The sequence below is a fragment of the Meles meles genome, chromosome X (assembly GCF_922984935.1).
Source record: "Meles meles chromosome X, mMelMel3.1 paternal haplotype, whole genome shotgun sequence".
Taxonomy (NCBI): domain Eukaryota; kingdom Metazoa; phylum Chordata; class Mammalia; order Carnivora; family Mustelidae; genus Meles; species Meles meles.
This window is the reverse complement of record NC_060087.1, coordinates 7772932-7788887: the sequence shown is the minus strand read 5'-3', so window position 1 is coordinate 7788887 and position 15956 is coordinate 7772932. Positions and strand designations below refer to the sequence as shown.

Below are 15956 nucleotides of genomic sequence, written 5' to 3'. Positions count from 1 at the left end.
AGGGGTGATAAATAAATATTTTCTGAATTGATCAGGATTGGTTCATGCGAATTGATTAAAAGATTTCTTTTTTTTTTAAAGATTTTATTTATTTATTTGACAGAGAGAGAGATCACAAGTAAGCAGAGAGGCAGGCAGAGAGAGAGGAGGAAGCAGGCTCCCTGCAGAGCAGAGAGCCGGATGTGGGGCTCGATCCCAGGACCCTGAGATCATGACCTGAGCCGAAGGTAGCGGCTTAATCCACTGATCCACCCAGGCGCCCCTGATTAAAAGATTTCTTACTTTTTTATGGGATTCTAGTTCTTTTAAATCAAGTTATTTGTTTAAAATGTCAAGACCCTCCCTGTAAAGTTGTGTTTATTCATGCCAGAAAATGATTAAGGAGCCTTGATCATAAAGGTACTCTGGGTGCTGTGTAATGTAAACCCTAAAAGGACTGTTTACAATCCTGTGTGAGCGTAGGAGGGAAAAAGTATTTGAATATAAATACGAGTGGGAAAGAAAAGTTGTGTTGAGTCCATTTTATGCATCTGTTAACATTTGGAAGACTATACAATACAGTTTATCATCTTAAAAATTATTAAGTGAAAGAAATGACTTGTGTACAAAACCGCTGTGAGTCTCTGTTTGAAGCTCCATTTGATAAAAGTTTTCTTAGGAAAACTGATTACCCCAATAATTTAAAATTCAACACATTATTATACATATCACATAATTTCAGTTAAAAATCCTTTTCAGTAGAATGAGATCAAAAGATTGGATTTGGTTACTAATGTGGTGCAAGGTATAAAGCCCGTATTCCAAGTCTTAACTTGTTTTGTAATATAAACATTTCCCAAGGGCTTATTTTTTTCAATTTAAAGAATTCTTCGTATAAACTTCCCTTCATTTGATTTGGGTTCAGTGACTATACATGTTCATAATTTTTCACTTCATCTACTATTACAACTACTGCATAAACTTCCGGGTTTTTTTTTTTTTTTTTTTATGTTTTGAGGTGCTATCCGTTTTCTCCGCAAGGAAAACTAGTCCTCATTTGCCTGCCAAATGATCAGTTTTGCAGGCGTGTGAGCAGTTCCTACCTTATCCGAGAAAGGCCATTTATAATACCTTCTCTGAAGGGACACGAAATTGTAAGCTTCAAACAACACAAAGACGTGAGTGATTATGAAACCATTTTATTGTTTGCTAACGGAACTGACTTTAGTTACAGAATTTACTAAGTGAAGTGATGGCAGGCAAAACGCGTCGTGTTCTTGTGTCATTCTGAAAGCACCTGAAGTCTTTACTTCAGTTCTCTTCTCGTTTCCTGAGGTCTTAATCCTTAAAATAATAACAAAAGGAAGAATTAAAATAATTGATAGATATTCCTAGTGAGTATCATTTACAATCACATGTGTGGCTTCCGTTTTGTCAGAATGATGTACAGCCGTTTAAGTCGAACTCTGTACTTTGCCAAACTTCTTTGTTATCTCATTGTCATTGGAGAGGAGGTATCCAGAGTGAACGTTCCTGCCTTCAGGACCCTTCCAACTCTTCCGTAATAATAAAGTAACAATAGCTGCGCTTTCCCTAAGAACTTCCTGCGTGCCAGGCTCTGAGCTCGTCACTTGATTTTTATTTTCTGTAAAACAACTCTAAGAAGCTACCAATACTGATACTCTGATTTTACACAGAAGTTTCGTTTTGTTTTGTTTTTAAGAGTTCAAACTACCTGCCCAAAGTCACCTTTCCAGAAATAGCTCTGGCAGGATGTGAGCACATTACAAAGTTCATGACCTTAATCATTAATGAAGCAATGAGTAAATGCATGTTCTATATAGAGGGAACAGTACCTTAAACTAAAAGAATCGATGAGAGGCACCAAATTCTTTGGGATATGATTTCCAAAATTCTGCCCCATGTTCTCCACAGATATGCTCACAATTATGAAGCCATATATGGCAGACGCTGTAATTTTTTGTTGGGAAACTATGGTATTTGTACTTGGACAAAGGCTGGAAGTTATCGGAGGTAGTCACTTTCTCTTCTTTTCAAAAAGGGAAAACACCCATAAATTTGAAGTAACTTGTACAATATCATTTTCTCTTTGGAGGCAAAGCCAAAACTGGAACCTGGGTAGCCTAGCTCCCCATCTAGGTCATTTCCATCTCAGCCCTCACTGCTTCTCACTAGAAAAATCATCAATAGTGCTCGTAACTTGGAATTACATATGCGGTAGAATTACATGATCTCATATAGACAGAATAAGGATTTATGGATATGGATATGAGTCATTTATCTTATTGGCTACTTCCCACTCCTTTGGAAGAACTTTCTGTAACGCAGTTAATTTTGTGCTTGTGAAAACTTCTTGCTGAGAGTTTAATCTATAGAACCCAGTACTGAGAATGAATCTAATAAACCGTCTAGCTTCCTCCAAGTTAGATTAAAATCGTCTCTAGACTGATAATCTTCCTTTAAAGAGATTAAAGCGGTCTTCAAAGAGATTTCCCACCTACCTTTTGTAGCCTGTTCAAATATTTATATCCCCCTCCACTTTCAAAAATTACTTTTTTTTCATCTTCAGTGCAATTCTTGCCTACTCTTCCTAGTCAAACCCTTGAAATATAAGGAGAACCAATATTCCCTTATACTGCTCTCCTTAAAATTAATGGGTTTCAGTAATACATGTTCTGGGAGAAATTCAAAATAATCGTAGAATTTAAACCCACCATAAAAACTATGGTCGTAATTCCTAGGCTTCACGGATAAACTTAGTGATAATAGGAAGTCACAACACATGCTCGGACTCATAGAGTCACTGACCTGTGTAGCTCCTGAAACTCTAGACCCTGGATTGTTCGAGAACTTCGAACTCTGGGGGTCAGTTTTGCTTTACCATTTTCCCAGGTGCCGCAGTGGCTTCAAGGGCTACTCACCACTTCCTCCCGCTTGGTCTTGTCGGTTGCTGGCCAGGCTTCCAGAGGCAGGTCAGGAAGCATGGGGGGCAGGGGCTGTATGGGGAACATCGGAGGCAGAGGTGGCTGTGGCGGCAGGGGCTGGATGGGGTGCACGGGAGGCTGGGGCTGGATGGGCTGGTGAGCCTGTGGCTGGACGGGCTGGGGCTGGAAGGGCTGCTGGGCAGGCAGAGGGAGGTTTGGCTGGTGGTGTTGGGTTGGAGTCATGGAGTGTTGGCCAGGAACTGGCATCATTGGTTGCTGGGGGACCACGGGCTGCTGAGCTGGCATCATGGGGATGTGGTGATGAGGCTGTAGGGCGTGGTTCGGGGGGTTCTGCTGGGACAGCACGGGAATGATTTGGTGGTGCAGCCATCCACCCATGGGTTCGTAACCATAGGAAGGGTACTGGTGAGAAACAAAGAGTCAGGTTTACCATAGGCTCCGTTGACTTCCAGCCGGAGAAGTCGTCATGTTTTCTTTGTCATTATTACTAGGAGTATTGATTCATTTTTTTTTTTTCCTGTGCAAGAATTTCTGACTGTGTACACAGATAAGACCTTTTACAGGCTAGATTTCCCGTTAGTGTCTGTGTGTGGCATAGATATGTTATTTCATTTAAAGGGGAATTGAAATGCATGCTTATATTTTAAGGGAACAAAGAAGAAAAATCTACATACCGGATGCCTTATCATGTTCTGGTACCACTTCAGGGGGGTGAGCACCTTAAGAGAAAGAGACATTAGAATACATTTGCTTTAATTTCGTGGCATGAAATGCGGACTCACTCTTGCAGTCCTGTCCATACTGATAGCCTGAAAGCGGGAGTCAGTCACAGAAGAAGAAGAAAGTTAACATTTCTCAGGTGCTTCCTAAGTGCTGGGCACTACATTACCTCCAGCACACACATGTTTCATGTGCGCTCTCACACCCTGAGGCAGGTGTCCTCACCCTCACTATTACAGACGAGGTCATGGGGAGTTCGAGGGGTTCATGGGCTTGATCAAGGTCACAAAAGTAGTAATTCTGCTGAACTCCACAGCACCTGCTCTTGTTTGCAAGAGCAAAACAAAACAAAACAAATGAATGTGCCATACCATTAGTCATATCCTTTTTTGATTTGCTGTCACAATGAAAAAATAAAGAAGCTAGAAAATCTGTCCCTCAACCTACAAACTCAGGTTTTCTGGTCAAATATGTCAACCTTTTAAGGTTTCACAGGAAATCTTGCCTCTGAGTGTTACTCACAATTTCCTCAGCTTGTATGAGTAAACAGATTCTCAGATTGTCATCTGAACCTTGGAAAGAAGTAAGAGTTTAGTCCTCCCTAGATGGTACATGCTTGGTTAACCTCAGTTCTGGGGATTTCGTGGTGTAGTACAGCATTTGATATCAATACAACAATTACTAACCTTGCTCAAATTGTACTTGACAAAGCACCTGGTATATTGCTTAACTATTTTGCTCCTCAAGCCATATTTTGAAGTGGGGTATTACAATTATTTCCCTTCTCCAGATGAGGAAACCAAAGTTTTAGAGACAGAAAATGATTTGCCTATGGTCCCGTGATTCGTATGGGGTTGGGAAGAGCCTCAAACCTGATTTCCAGAAATCTCGTGCTTTCCATTGCTCTGCAGAATGCCTCACAGACCCCTTGGTCACTGATCATTGATCCCTTGGTCACAGATCACTGATCTTTCAGTAAAGACGACAAAGGCAACACACAGAGTGTGAACATCTTAGAATCAAGAGTTTCTAGTCAGAAAGGATCTTAAATAGCGTCTTACCTGACCCCCCCACCTTCCCCAGGCTGGAATAGAACGAAGCTGTTCAGCCAGAGTTCACTTTCTGAGCTACCATGCAGCCCCACCCTGAGTGGTAGCTCACGATGAATAGCTTTATAGCCATGTAAGGAGGAGAAACTGAGTCAGAGAGGCCAAGTAGGAGTGCGCTGGGGCAGTACAGGCTTGAGGCAACCCATCAGGGCTTAAACCAGGAAGCTGGTAATGGGAACTGAAAAAAGCAGGACTGAGAAACATCTTGACTAAAGAATCAACACACTGTTCTTTACAGAGCCCGGGGCATTGTTAACTCAAACAATGGTCAAAATTAGTAAAGAGAAAAATTACCTCATAGCTGAAGTTGATATAACCAGGGTGCCCAGGATGAGGTGGTAGCTTTTATAGAAGGGAAAGGAGGAGAAAAAGAAAGAGGGAGAGGGAGAGAAGAGGGAGGGGGGAGAGAGAGAGGGAGAGGGAGGAGGGGAGAGAGAGAGAGGAAGAGATTAAGTCAATATGCAATTGTTCACATTAAGAGAGACTGAAGCTACTTTAAAAAAATCTATATGGTGCTGAATATATTTAAGGTCTACTTTTCGTTTGAGCATGTATGCTGTGTTGGACAGGAGCCCTCTTATTTTAAAGTGGTCCAGAGGAACTAAATGACTTTCCCAAGACCTGGAAGCAAAAACCAGCACACATTTATCCTCCGGTGATCTTCGGACACCGCCCTCCCCCATCCGTGTGGTCAACTAATCCTACTCTCTCCCGTCCGCCATTTTGTCTTCATGCGGCTCGCTCCATGTTGGAAAGAGAGATGGGTTTCTCTCACACGATTATGAGATACCGACAGGAAGAGAACTAGCTCGCAAACCTTGCCTTATAGATCAGGAGGCGGCTAAGTGCTTTAGTGTGGAAGAGAGTCCTCACAGCAGGCGTGCAAAGCACGTGCACAACAACAGAAGCGACAACTACCTGTGAATTCTTGATGAGTATGCGGGATGGGTGTGGTCAGGTGGAAACGTTACGAGTCCCGTGGAAAGTGAAAGAGTTGATTTAAGAAATTTATTCTGATTCTTTTTATGATTCTGTCAAAGATTTTATGACAGAAAAAAAATTTATGTTATAAAAAAAAAAAACCAGCCTGAATCATTATCTACACAAGGACTGTCTGTCCCATCAAAGGGGAGGCCACGTGACCGATGCCTGCATTGTGCAATGCTGGTTGACCCTGGAAGGGGTGGGGGGAGAGGAGAAGGGACGGTGCAGAGCCTCTCCCTCAGACATCGAGCTGATTAAGGCTCTGTTATTTTTAAATGCTCGCATTTTATAAGAGGGTTTGTTTGCTCTCATCTGAATACAAATTCTTCTAGCCAGATAACTGCCTTTCCTATACCTTCTCGATAGAAGCCCTTAGGGAGTAGGGTTATTCAATTGAGGAGGGGAAAGGGGCTCAATTTGTAACGTAGAGGCCCCCAGGGGCCTAGAAATTGTCCCAATGCAGGATTTCAGGAAGGCAGAGCACAGAATCTTGGTCTTGTGGGCAAGAGAGGAAGAGAGGAGGCAGATACACAAGTTTGCTGGCTTCTGGTTGTATCAACTACTCTCTATGCCACGGAAAGGCAGCTGGGTCCTGCTTTGCCTGCGTGGGATCTGAGCTCTCTAACCTTATGTATCTGTGTCTAAAGAGAATGGGCCAGACTTCCTGGTCCTTGGTACATTCGAATGGAGAAAGCACCCGCACACATCGGGCACAGGTAGGATTCTGGACGACTGCACGGAAGCCCCCATGTGCCGAGCAGGCGCATGCAAGGGGATGTGGCCTCTGACAACGAGGAGATGGTTCAAGAAGGAAATTCCTGACATAGAAACCTTACCCTCTGAAGGATAACAGACAATAGGGTTTGGAGGGCAGGAAGAGAGCGGGACACTCGTGAGAAATTGGGCTTTAGAAAGAACTGGCATTTCTGTAGTATTTGCCTAAGGCTGATTGAGCACTTTCTCTGGAGGCCTTTTGAGGGTCCCTTCCCAAAGTTTCCTCCATCTAGAGATGGGCAATGATATTTACGAGCAACTTGTTTGCATAGACTCTCCTGAGATGCTCGTTAAAATGCAGAGTCCTGGGCACTGCCCCGACTCTGGCTGTCCCAAATCAGAGAGGCTTGGGTGGAGGCCTCTGAGAGTACTTTTTCTAACAAGCTCTTCCAAGTGCTTCTTAAACGCGGAGACATTTGAGGACATCTGATCTCGTACTGTCTTAAACCCGCAAGTTGGCCAACTGTGGGGCAGATTTTTATTTCCAAGCTTGTGAAATTGGATATTGACCTCTGCAGGGGTGTTTTACTCACGGGCATAGCAAAGGCTGCTCCCAAGAGGCAGGCAAACAAAATCCAGGTCCCCATGTCTTGATGGCCCTGAAATAGAAGTTGACACTTTTCAAAAAATGTTTTTGCAAATATGGGCATAATTAATGCTCCCTAAACCCCACATAGCCCATATTAGTCCATTGCCAGTAAAAAAGGATGGGGGCACATTTTGTGAGGTGACTACATTCACATGTGATTCCCAGTTCGGAGCTCATTCCATTGCTTTTGGAATCCCTATAGTGGTAAGGATGCTTCTCATTTCATCAGAGAGCAGAACAAACTGCAGCCATGTGAAGCCATCATTACGTGATCTGCTGTGTATTTTCCTGTACGCCTGCAGCCTGGGGAGTCCTAGAAACGAGCTGCAGCTTATAATTAATGATCCCCAGAATGGAGTGGGCTCTAAAAGCTGTGCAGATCTTCAGGGCACACAGTATCTGATACTTCTAGAACCAGGAGGGCACAAAAATGGTGGTGGTGTTGGTTTGGTTTGGTTTGGTTCGGTTTTATACAGTCCACCTGACCATTGCTACTGTTAAAAACAAAGACTAATCATCTGACAAGAGGCATTAAAATAATCTTCCAAAATAGAGTAAGGAAGGAGCGAAGGGGAGTTCCAGGTGTTTGGACTGCTAGGACTTCCAGCGGGACCTGCAGGAGACACTTCTAGAGCTCTAGATACGGAGCAACAGGTGTGGTTGAATGGAAGGGAGACGACACTGCCAATACTTTGTGGTCATTCCATGAATTATGAATGACAGCTCCTTGAAATTTGCCATATTTAGTCAATGACATCTTCCTTTTTGTTTGGCCCGGCACTGTAATTATACACTTATGACCCTTGGGACACGACGCAAAACAGGCCATCCTAAAATATGCACATTGCTCTGTGGTAGGAATTGTTGACTATGAAAGCTGTCAGAAGTATCTTAAATTTTGCAGAGAAAGTGAGTAGCTTGTGTAATAATGTTGGCTATGAAAAGCACACCAATGTTTTCTACCTCCCAAATCTGTTTAAGTTTGAATTAATGAGAAAACACCACATTCCGTTGATGGTTCTATTTGATGTAATTAAACAAAATGGATTTTAAAGTAGTAGATGACAGCCTGTGAGAAAGATCATTTTTATCTTAATTGATAAGTAATGAAAATAAATATTTTGCTGTGAGATTTGGCCCTGAAAAGTGCTTTGGTATGCTGGAAGTAAAATTTAAAAAACAATACAGAGAAACACTTTGCTGCATTAGAAGGTAAAATAATTCATCTAAGTAATCAGAGTCTAATTTAATTATGGTCCAACTAAAGAAGTAACCGAATATGACAGCTGAAGCATTAGAAATGCAGGATACATTTGCATCTTTTATACATGAAATGCAGAAAAAGAAGTAAGCACAGTAGAAAGGATACCAAAGGAATAAAATCCACATACCTTTGAATATGCGTATTCAGAGGCAGTTTCTGTCTGAAACTCAGGGATGCTTGATCCTGTAGCTTTCTTCCAACTACGAGCTCAATTTATATCATTCACAGCATCTAGGGCAGCCAATCAGATTTCTGAAGGAAAATGTGTTGAGTATAACTAAAAACCCCTGTATCATGAAGTTTTACAAACTGTGATCAAACAGAAGGCTGCATGTTGTCATTACTGCATATACAGTCTTTCATTACGGACAATAATAGGTTTAACAGGCAAAAAAAGTTCTTCAGACTGTTTTTAAGTCCACTTTTACGTCAGCAAATGAGTTGGCTGCACATGCTGATACATTCAAAGTTACTTTTCAGAAGTAGCTGTGTCATTGTCTGGGCCCTGGTTCCGGCAAACACAACACTGTCCTTCACCCAAAAAAGCTAGATTGTTGAATTTCTGTAGTGGAATCAACATGTCCCCTACGGTTCCCCGGCTCTTTCAGATCAGGAGACGTTGATTCAAGCTCCCATTCTGGTAAACCCCCAAGGTTCTCCCCAGTATTTCTCTGAGGGATTCTAAGTTCGGGATCACACTGCTCTGTTTTCTGCTTTCATTGGAAATATTTTCTCTGTTCCCTTTATCACCAATCCGGTGTCCCCTGAAAGAGGGGGACAAAGTCCCTTTCTCCTTGGCCCCATCCTGCCACCCATCTGCCATCCAAGCAACCATGAACTCTAGATGATCACAGCAGCACAACTTGTGCTGATGAGCTGAAGGACAAGGCAAGAAAGGATGTCCCCCATCCCACAGAACAGCTCAGCCTCTCTCTGTATGATGGTCCTCCTTTGCCCACATCCTTCTGGCCCAATCCCTCTTTCTCTTATGAACAAATCCAAATTCCTCTCTTTCTTTCTCAGAGCCTCTGAACTTCCCTGGTAGGCACGTTGTCCCCATGTTCTCAGCAGCCTCTCCCTTGCCTAAACGACAGCAACCAAAGCTCTTCCCGCACTGAGAGGACCTTTGATCTAGCTACTCAATCCATATGTCTTTTACTCTCCTACCTTAGTAAAGCATATGCATTCTTTTTCCTGTTGTTCTAGCATCTCGTCAGTTAAAAAGCAAATCTGGAACTGCTGATGAGAGGTGGCTGCTGAGCTGTCCGCGAATATTAGTTCAGTAAGGGGAATACTGAGTTTATATATACTCAGACACTATTGGTGGTATAGCCAGATCTCTTTTACTACTTAAGTAATATATATATTTTTTAATTTTAAAAGATTTTATTTATTTATTTGAGAGAAAGTGATCAAAAGCGGGGAGCAGCAGGCAGAGGGAGAGGAAGAGTCAGGCTCCCCGCTGAGCAGGGAGCCCAATGCGGCATTCGATCCCCGGACTCCAGGATTGTGACCTGAGCTGAAGGCAGATGCTTAACCAACTGAGCTGCCCAGGTGCCCCAGCTTAGGTAGTATTTTTAGAGTTTGTACAGGCACATATATTTTTATATACATGCTCCGCATTGGCTGAATTAAATTCAAGGAGAAAATCCCCGTGAAAGGCAATGTGGTACTATTAAGAACTAGAGCTTAGACTTAATGTGGTTCCTGACCCCAGCTTCACCACACTTGGCACACAGTAAAGGTTTAAAAAATGCTAATAAATAAGATTACAAGTTGATATTTGTGGATGAATTAATAGGAAACAAACAACCATGGTGAAGAAAGGTAGATCTCTCAAGCAGAGAGCGAGAGACAGATCGCAGAGAGGAAAGCAGAAGATTATAACAGGCAAAGGGTATGAGTGAAAGTGAAGGTAGACTATAGCTCTTTTTTTAAAAGATTTTATTTATTTATTTGAGAGAGAGACAGTGAGAGAGAGCATGAGAGGTGAGAAGGTCAGAGGGAGAAGCAGACTCCCCGCAGAGCCGGGAGCCCGATGCAGGACTCGATCCCGGGACTCCAGGATCATGACCTGAGCTGAAGGCAGTTGCTCAACCAACTGAGCCACCCAGGCACCCTAGACTATAGTTCTAGGAGCCAGCTCTGTCCAGGGTTTGCATTTATTCCTGAGTATGTTAGTGGCGAGTTGTATATCAGAGGAAAGAAGGATTCCTTCCCTTTGAAGGCAATTATGAAATGGATTTTAAGAGAATTGGCATCAGCTTACTTAGAGAAGGAGGAGGTGGGGGGTGTGACGCAAAGTGGCATGGGAAAGGAGAAGGGAGAGGAAGAGCAATGTAGATCACATCATATTCTTTTTCGATCTTTTTTCCTGTTTTATTTAATTACGTATAATGGTGTCTGAAAAGATTCAGGACATATATTTCCTGCAAAGTCATGGTTCATCTGTACTAACAAAGTCACTGGTGAACTATTCGTGGTCTTGTAGTGTTCCAGAACTTATCTCATTACTTTGTGTCCCACTTCAAGAATGAGAGACTCATGTATTTGTCCACAAGAATCAACAGAAAGATCCCGCATTGTGGCATTAATTTCTCCGGCCCACTGGCTAATGAGTTATTGCCATTTCACCACGGACAGTTGTTCAGGCTTGGATGGCAAATACAATAGAAATGATGTGGTTCTTTCTGTTTATTTTCTCCCACTGTGTGTTCTGAGTCATAGGGTATTAAAATATGGATCTCTCTGCTGAAATGTCTTCCGCTGATTTAGGTCCCACATATGCAGTTTGAAAGTTAATGTTTGAGGGGGAGAAAAACAAAATTTCAATTGAAAATCTTTTGCTGTAGGCAATTATTTCATTTATGAATACATTGAGTTTATAAAAGAAAACAGAATTTATTGGATTGGCTGCTTATTTTGTTCTGTAGACGCTGTAACATTTCCAAAATATTTGTGTTCTTGTTTTTCTTGCTCTTTGATGTCAGATACTGTCTTCTCTTTTTAAAAAGAATTGCTATTTTTAAAAAATGGATCATAAGTGTAAAATATTTTTCTTTCTGCATTATCCCTGGAACAACTGCGACAAGATGACCCAAGAAGGTGTCTTCGTTCACTTAGGCATTCATTCCATATACGGATGCTGAATATCTAAGAACCTGAAGCCATTCATATTACTGTAGCAGACAAATACATCATGAATTGATTATCATCTCTAGAAGCTTTTCTCCAAAATGATGAATGAATAAACACCCTTATTGGATTATAGGATCCCATTCTTGCTTAGTGGGAACAAAGAGCATCCAAGAAAGGGTTATAAAAAAAAAAAAAAGAAAATCACACTTGGGACACCTTTTCGCCCAGGAACATCTGCTCTCAAGTCCTTCCTGAGACCTGTAGGATCAAGCAGGCCTGCAAAAGACGCAGCTCGTGGGGCGCCTGGGTGGCTCAGTGGGTTAAAGCCTCTGCCTTCGGCTCAGGTCATGATCCCAGGGTCCTGGAATTGAGCCCTGCATCAGGCTCTCTGCTCCGCAGGGAGCCTGTTTCCTCCTCTCTCTCTCTGCCTGCCTCTCTGCCTAGTTGTGATTGCTCTCTGTCGAATAAAAAAAAAAAAAAAAAGATGCAGCTCGTGCGGAAGGGCCTCAGGCTGGGAAGCCGCCTACTGTTTTTGGCACAATCAAAACCCAGATGGTTCCCGCCCGTGGTCAGTCAGAGTTGAGGAAAAGCATAGGTTAATCCTGAGCGGCGGGAATCTGACCCGCCGCCGCCATTATGTCTCCTCACGTGGGCCTCTTCAGATCCATTTAATGGAAGGAGGCCATGACAGTCAAGAGCCGAAGCAGTCTGGAGCTCTGAGAGGAAGCATGTCTTAAATGTCTTCACCTCCCACAACGCCTGGCTTCAAACAGTAAGCTCTCAACAACAACAACGGATTTTATGGTTATTCTTTTCCTTGACTCGCAACTCATCGCATTCTGCTGTGTCCGTGTTGCTGATGCCAACAGCTTCTCCCCTCCTCATTGACTGCTTCTAATTTACAGCGTGCTGGGAAAATCTGATGGCCAAGCTTGTTAGAGTTTTGTGTGGACTGCAAGTGAAGAGATGCCCTAAGCGGTATTGGCCCTGGAGGCTCGCTTGTGAGAAAAGCTCAGATGTTTCAGTCTTGTGGCCTTGTTTTTTGACTACTGGAAGGAGGTTTGGTTTTGTTTTGGAGGTTTGCCCCCTTTGCTTAACTTCTTGGGTTCGAGCCGTGATTGAAGCATACAGGGGACCTTCAGATAAGTCAGGTGTTAGGACCTCCAGAAGCCTTTCTTATCTTCTAGGGGAGCTCAACTCTCAAGTCTTTCTTTTAAAGCAGGTCCAAGATTGTCCAATATTCTGGAGTAATCTCAAGCGTGAGTATTCTTAAGTAGCTGGAGCCAAAGTCAGCTTTTCAATGTTTCTTCTGTGGACATTTGTTTACAAGAAAATCTTGTTCTCTAGGCTGCTGTTTTGGTTTGGTTTGCTTTGGTTTGGTTTTTTGCTGGAGTGGAGTTGTACCCTCTTGAGAACTCAGGTACACTGCTGTTAAGTGATTCCAATCAACGCAGTGACTTCCCTTTGCAACCCACGGAGGTCAGATATTGTGTCTTATATGTCCTTGGGAGCTCTTTGTTACCTAGAAAAATCTCTTTACAAGCTAGGGGCTGGATGAGTGTGTTGATTAATTGAAGAAAATGTAAAGAATATCTGTGACACTATGAAAATGCATAAAAAAGTCCTTGATCTTTGTGACTTTTCCATAGACAAAGAAATCTTGATATCTTGATATCTTGATTCACCAAGATGACGGATGACTCAGCATCACTGTCAAGTCTTCCAATGGACTTTCAGGCAAATGGCTTCTAATAAGAACCTTCAAAGGGAGATACTGTAAAAGGTTTCCAGTCCATTATCCTAACATCCTTATTATGTTTGGCTCTGGTCTGTTAGTTCAAACTATTATTTACTATGAACAAATATACTATGATAGATCCACTTGATCTTTTCTTATTTGTGACTGAGTTTATTTGCTTAAGATAATAAAGCTTTATTATTATTATTATTATTATTATTTTCTTGGGCTTCTAGAATCACTTCAGCCCAAGGAGTAATATGAAAAGAATAACAACAAAAAACCCTCTCTCACTCACATTCACATACTTCGTTGATTGCAAGTCATCAGTATCTATTCCAGAATGCCCTGGAAATAACCATGTCTTAGGACTGGTTGTTTGAAGCTATGAAAAAAAGGAGGGATTGTTTACTGGCTAATAGCATTTAATAAGTGAGTAGACTTGGGACAGGGAGCCTAAGAAGAGCAGTAACAGAAGTAAGGAAATAGAAAGAAAAAAGGCATAAGTAAGAAGAGGGAAATGTAGTGATATTTCGAAGTGGTGATCAAAGATGGTCACAGGCTTATTAGCAAGCCACCAGTGTCCTGAAAAGAAAAGATAAAACTTATTAATGAAGCAATAGGAGATAATACAGCTACACGGGAAAGGGAGAGGGCCCTTGGTCACAAGCTCTGAACATATTCCTTAGAGGCCAAAATTGTGATGTGATTCGGCAGCCATTATGGAGCACATGGTCTATGCCTTACGCGGTCGTCAGCCTTGGTGTATAAATGTGAAGACGACAGTGGTCCAATTCTCAAGCTCCTCATGGCCTCTAGAAGATTTCTTCACTCTGAGTTGGAGGGGAGAATGCTGGGTGTGCTGTTGGAACAAGTCATCCTTCTCCCCTTCAGGAAGCTAACACACTCTGTGTTTCTGTCTGTGCTTGTGGATGAGAAAGGGGTGAGGAGGGAGCAGAGGGAGAGTAGTGACACCAAAAGTCAGCAGAGGCTATGGTGACGGTGGGCCTTCTGGAGCATTCCAGTTGTTCTTTGGGTGGATTGGGAAGGGGCATATTAATTATAATAGGACCACTTCTGTCTTTCAGCCTGAAGTCCTTTACTTTCTGCTTCTGCATGGTGGCGCATTAACTGATAACACACACACTGAATCGGTCAGGGGAAGAGTTAGTTATAGCCAGCGCCTGCTGTTTCCATTGCGAACTAACACCGAAAACAAAATGTCTGCCAGTAGGGGGCTGGCTCAAATCACCTATGGCATGTGTAATATTCAAAGCGAGAGTGTTAACGTGTATTGGCTGACACAGAAAAACGTCTGTGACACATGGTCTGGTGAAAAAAGGTTGATGCTTAAAGTTCTCTTTATCTAAAACGATTCTTCCTCCTCCTCTTCCTTCTTTTCCCTCCCTCCCCCACTCTCTCCCTTTCTCTCCATTTGAGGAGAGAGTCACCAAAATATTAACAGTCTAAGACACTTATTTCTGAAAGTCTCTGAGAAGCCAAGACTTTATTTTATTTATTCTAAATAATCCATGAATGGAGCAAATGCAGGGGAGAGACAAGAAGTTTGGGGCATAATTTCTCAGTCCTGTTCAGTACGAGTGATGAGTGAGTGACAGTGCTATGTCTCCCATAGGCCCTGGATTTATAGAATATTCGTTCTCAGAGGAGGGGGGAAAAGCTGAACAGAAAATCAAAGCCAAAAAAAAAAAAGATTGTTTTAAAGCAATAGGCTCCCTTTTAGATCAGTAGTAGAAAATATCCCCAAAATATAAGCATTCACAGAAAGAGTTCATACAAGCTTGTAATTTGAAAGATCTGTAAGCATTTGTTAAATATCTGGTGGAGCGATTTTCAATAAGGGAAATTATATGCAGATGGATCGTGTGTTGTTTGGGTTATAATTAACTGGTCACTGTCGGGAGTGAAAATGTTACATCTGTGTTAACAGAGATACCACAGTAGTGTAAAAACAAGCATTCCTACTTCTGCTTGTCGGTCAAAGTACTCCAAAGTAAACTGCACTTACCTCCTGGGGTTCAGCACACAAATGCACAGACTGGTATTTTCTGAACAAAAGCAACATGCCATGGTGGAGAGAACCCGACTTTGGCAGGACAGCCTAGGTCAGAACTGTGGTTGGGCCACTGACCCACCATGCCTGAATTTCACCAACGGTTCTTGACTCTTTGGTACACTTACCTTACTGCCTGGAAAATGGGAAGACACCAGCAAGGGAAAGCTAGATGTCCTTCAGTACACATTTGACTCTTCGCAATCATGATTTCCAATATCAAGAGTGGCAATTTTAGTCATCGCTCAAGGGGCACAGGGAGCAAATTGAAAGAAACAAAGGAAATAGTTGACCACCTTAAAGGTTGGAAATGATCTTTCTCACGTATATCCTCTGCAGAGTTTCTTCCATTCCTGGACAGAACATTCTTATATTGTTAACAGTTTGGTCACATACTTTCCATCTTCATCTCTTAAGGAACTGCCCACAGGGAGACAAATATAAAATGTCAGAATACGATTTTCCTATGATCTGCTCATTCTACAGAGGACAGGAAATAGGCGGCGAGACCTAAGTATCAGCAATGCGTTGTCACTGCTGGTATCCATTCCAGTCATTGTTTTAGCTAATGGCCCTTCGGACGTGCACAGAGCCCTGAGCAGCTCTCCCGTTGGCAGCCTC

The 15956-nt window shown here is 42.5% G+C and overlaps 2 protein-coding genes across 6 annotated transcripts in view; one reads left to right on the top strand and one right to left on the bottom strand.

The window, feature by feature from the left end:
• Nucleotides 1-15956, top strand: part of ARHGAP6 (Rho GTPase activating protein 6) — a 502257-nt gene that overhangs the window by 376312 nt on the left and 109989 nt on the right. The gene's annotated exons all lie outside the window — the stretch shown is intronic.
• On the bottom strand, nt 1198-8718 carry AMELX (amelogenin X-linked). Of its 2 annotated transcripts, XM_045995550.1 has the most exons (6): nt 8513-8718; nt 7066-7131; nt 5069-5116; nt 3620-3664; nt 2922-3347; nt 1198-1323 (listed from the first exon to the last, which is right to left on the bottom strand). In XM_045995550.1, the coding sequence occupies exons 2-6, from the start codon at nt 7117-7119 to the stop codon at nt 1318-1320; spliced, it is 579 nt and encodes a 192-aa protein (XP_045851506.1). In that variant the 5' UTR covers nt 7120-7131; nt 8513-8718; the 3' UTR covers nt 1198-1317. The 2 variants fall into 2 exon arrangements, with proteins under 2 accessions (XP_045851506.1, XP_045851507.1); XM_045995551.1 differs by lacking the exon at nt 5069-5116.

Bases quoted from the DNA above. Each gene is read 5' to 3' on its own strand.
- AMELX (XM_045995550.1), bottom strand. From the start codon at position 7,119: ATGGGGACCTGGATTTTGTTTGCCTGCCTCTTGGGAGCAGCCTTTGCT. The intron at 3,665-5,068 runs GTAATTTTTCTC...CTTTCTCTTAAG, and splicing joins ATATCAACTTCAGCTATGAG to GTGCTCACCCCCCTGAAGTG. The intron at 3,348-3,619 runs GTATGTAGATTT...GTTTCTCACCAG, and splicing joins AGAACATGATAAGGCATCCG to TACCCTTCCTATGGTTACGA.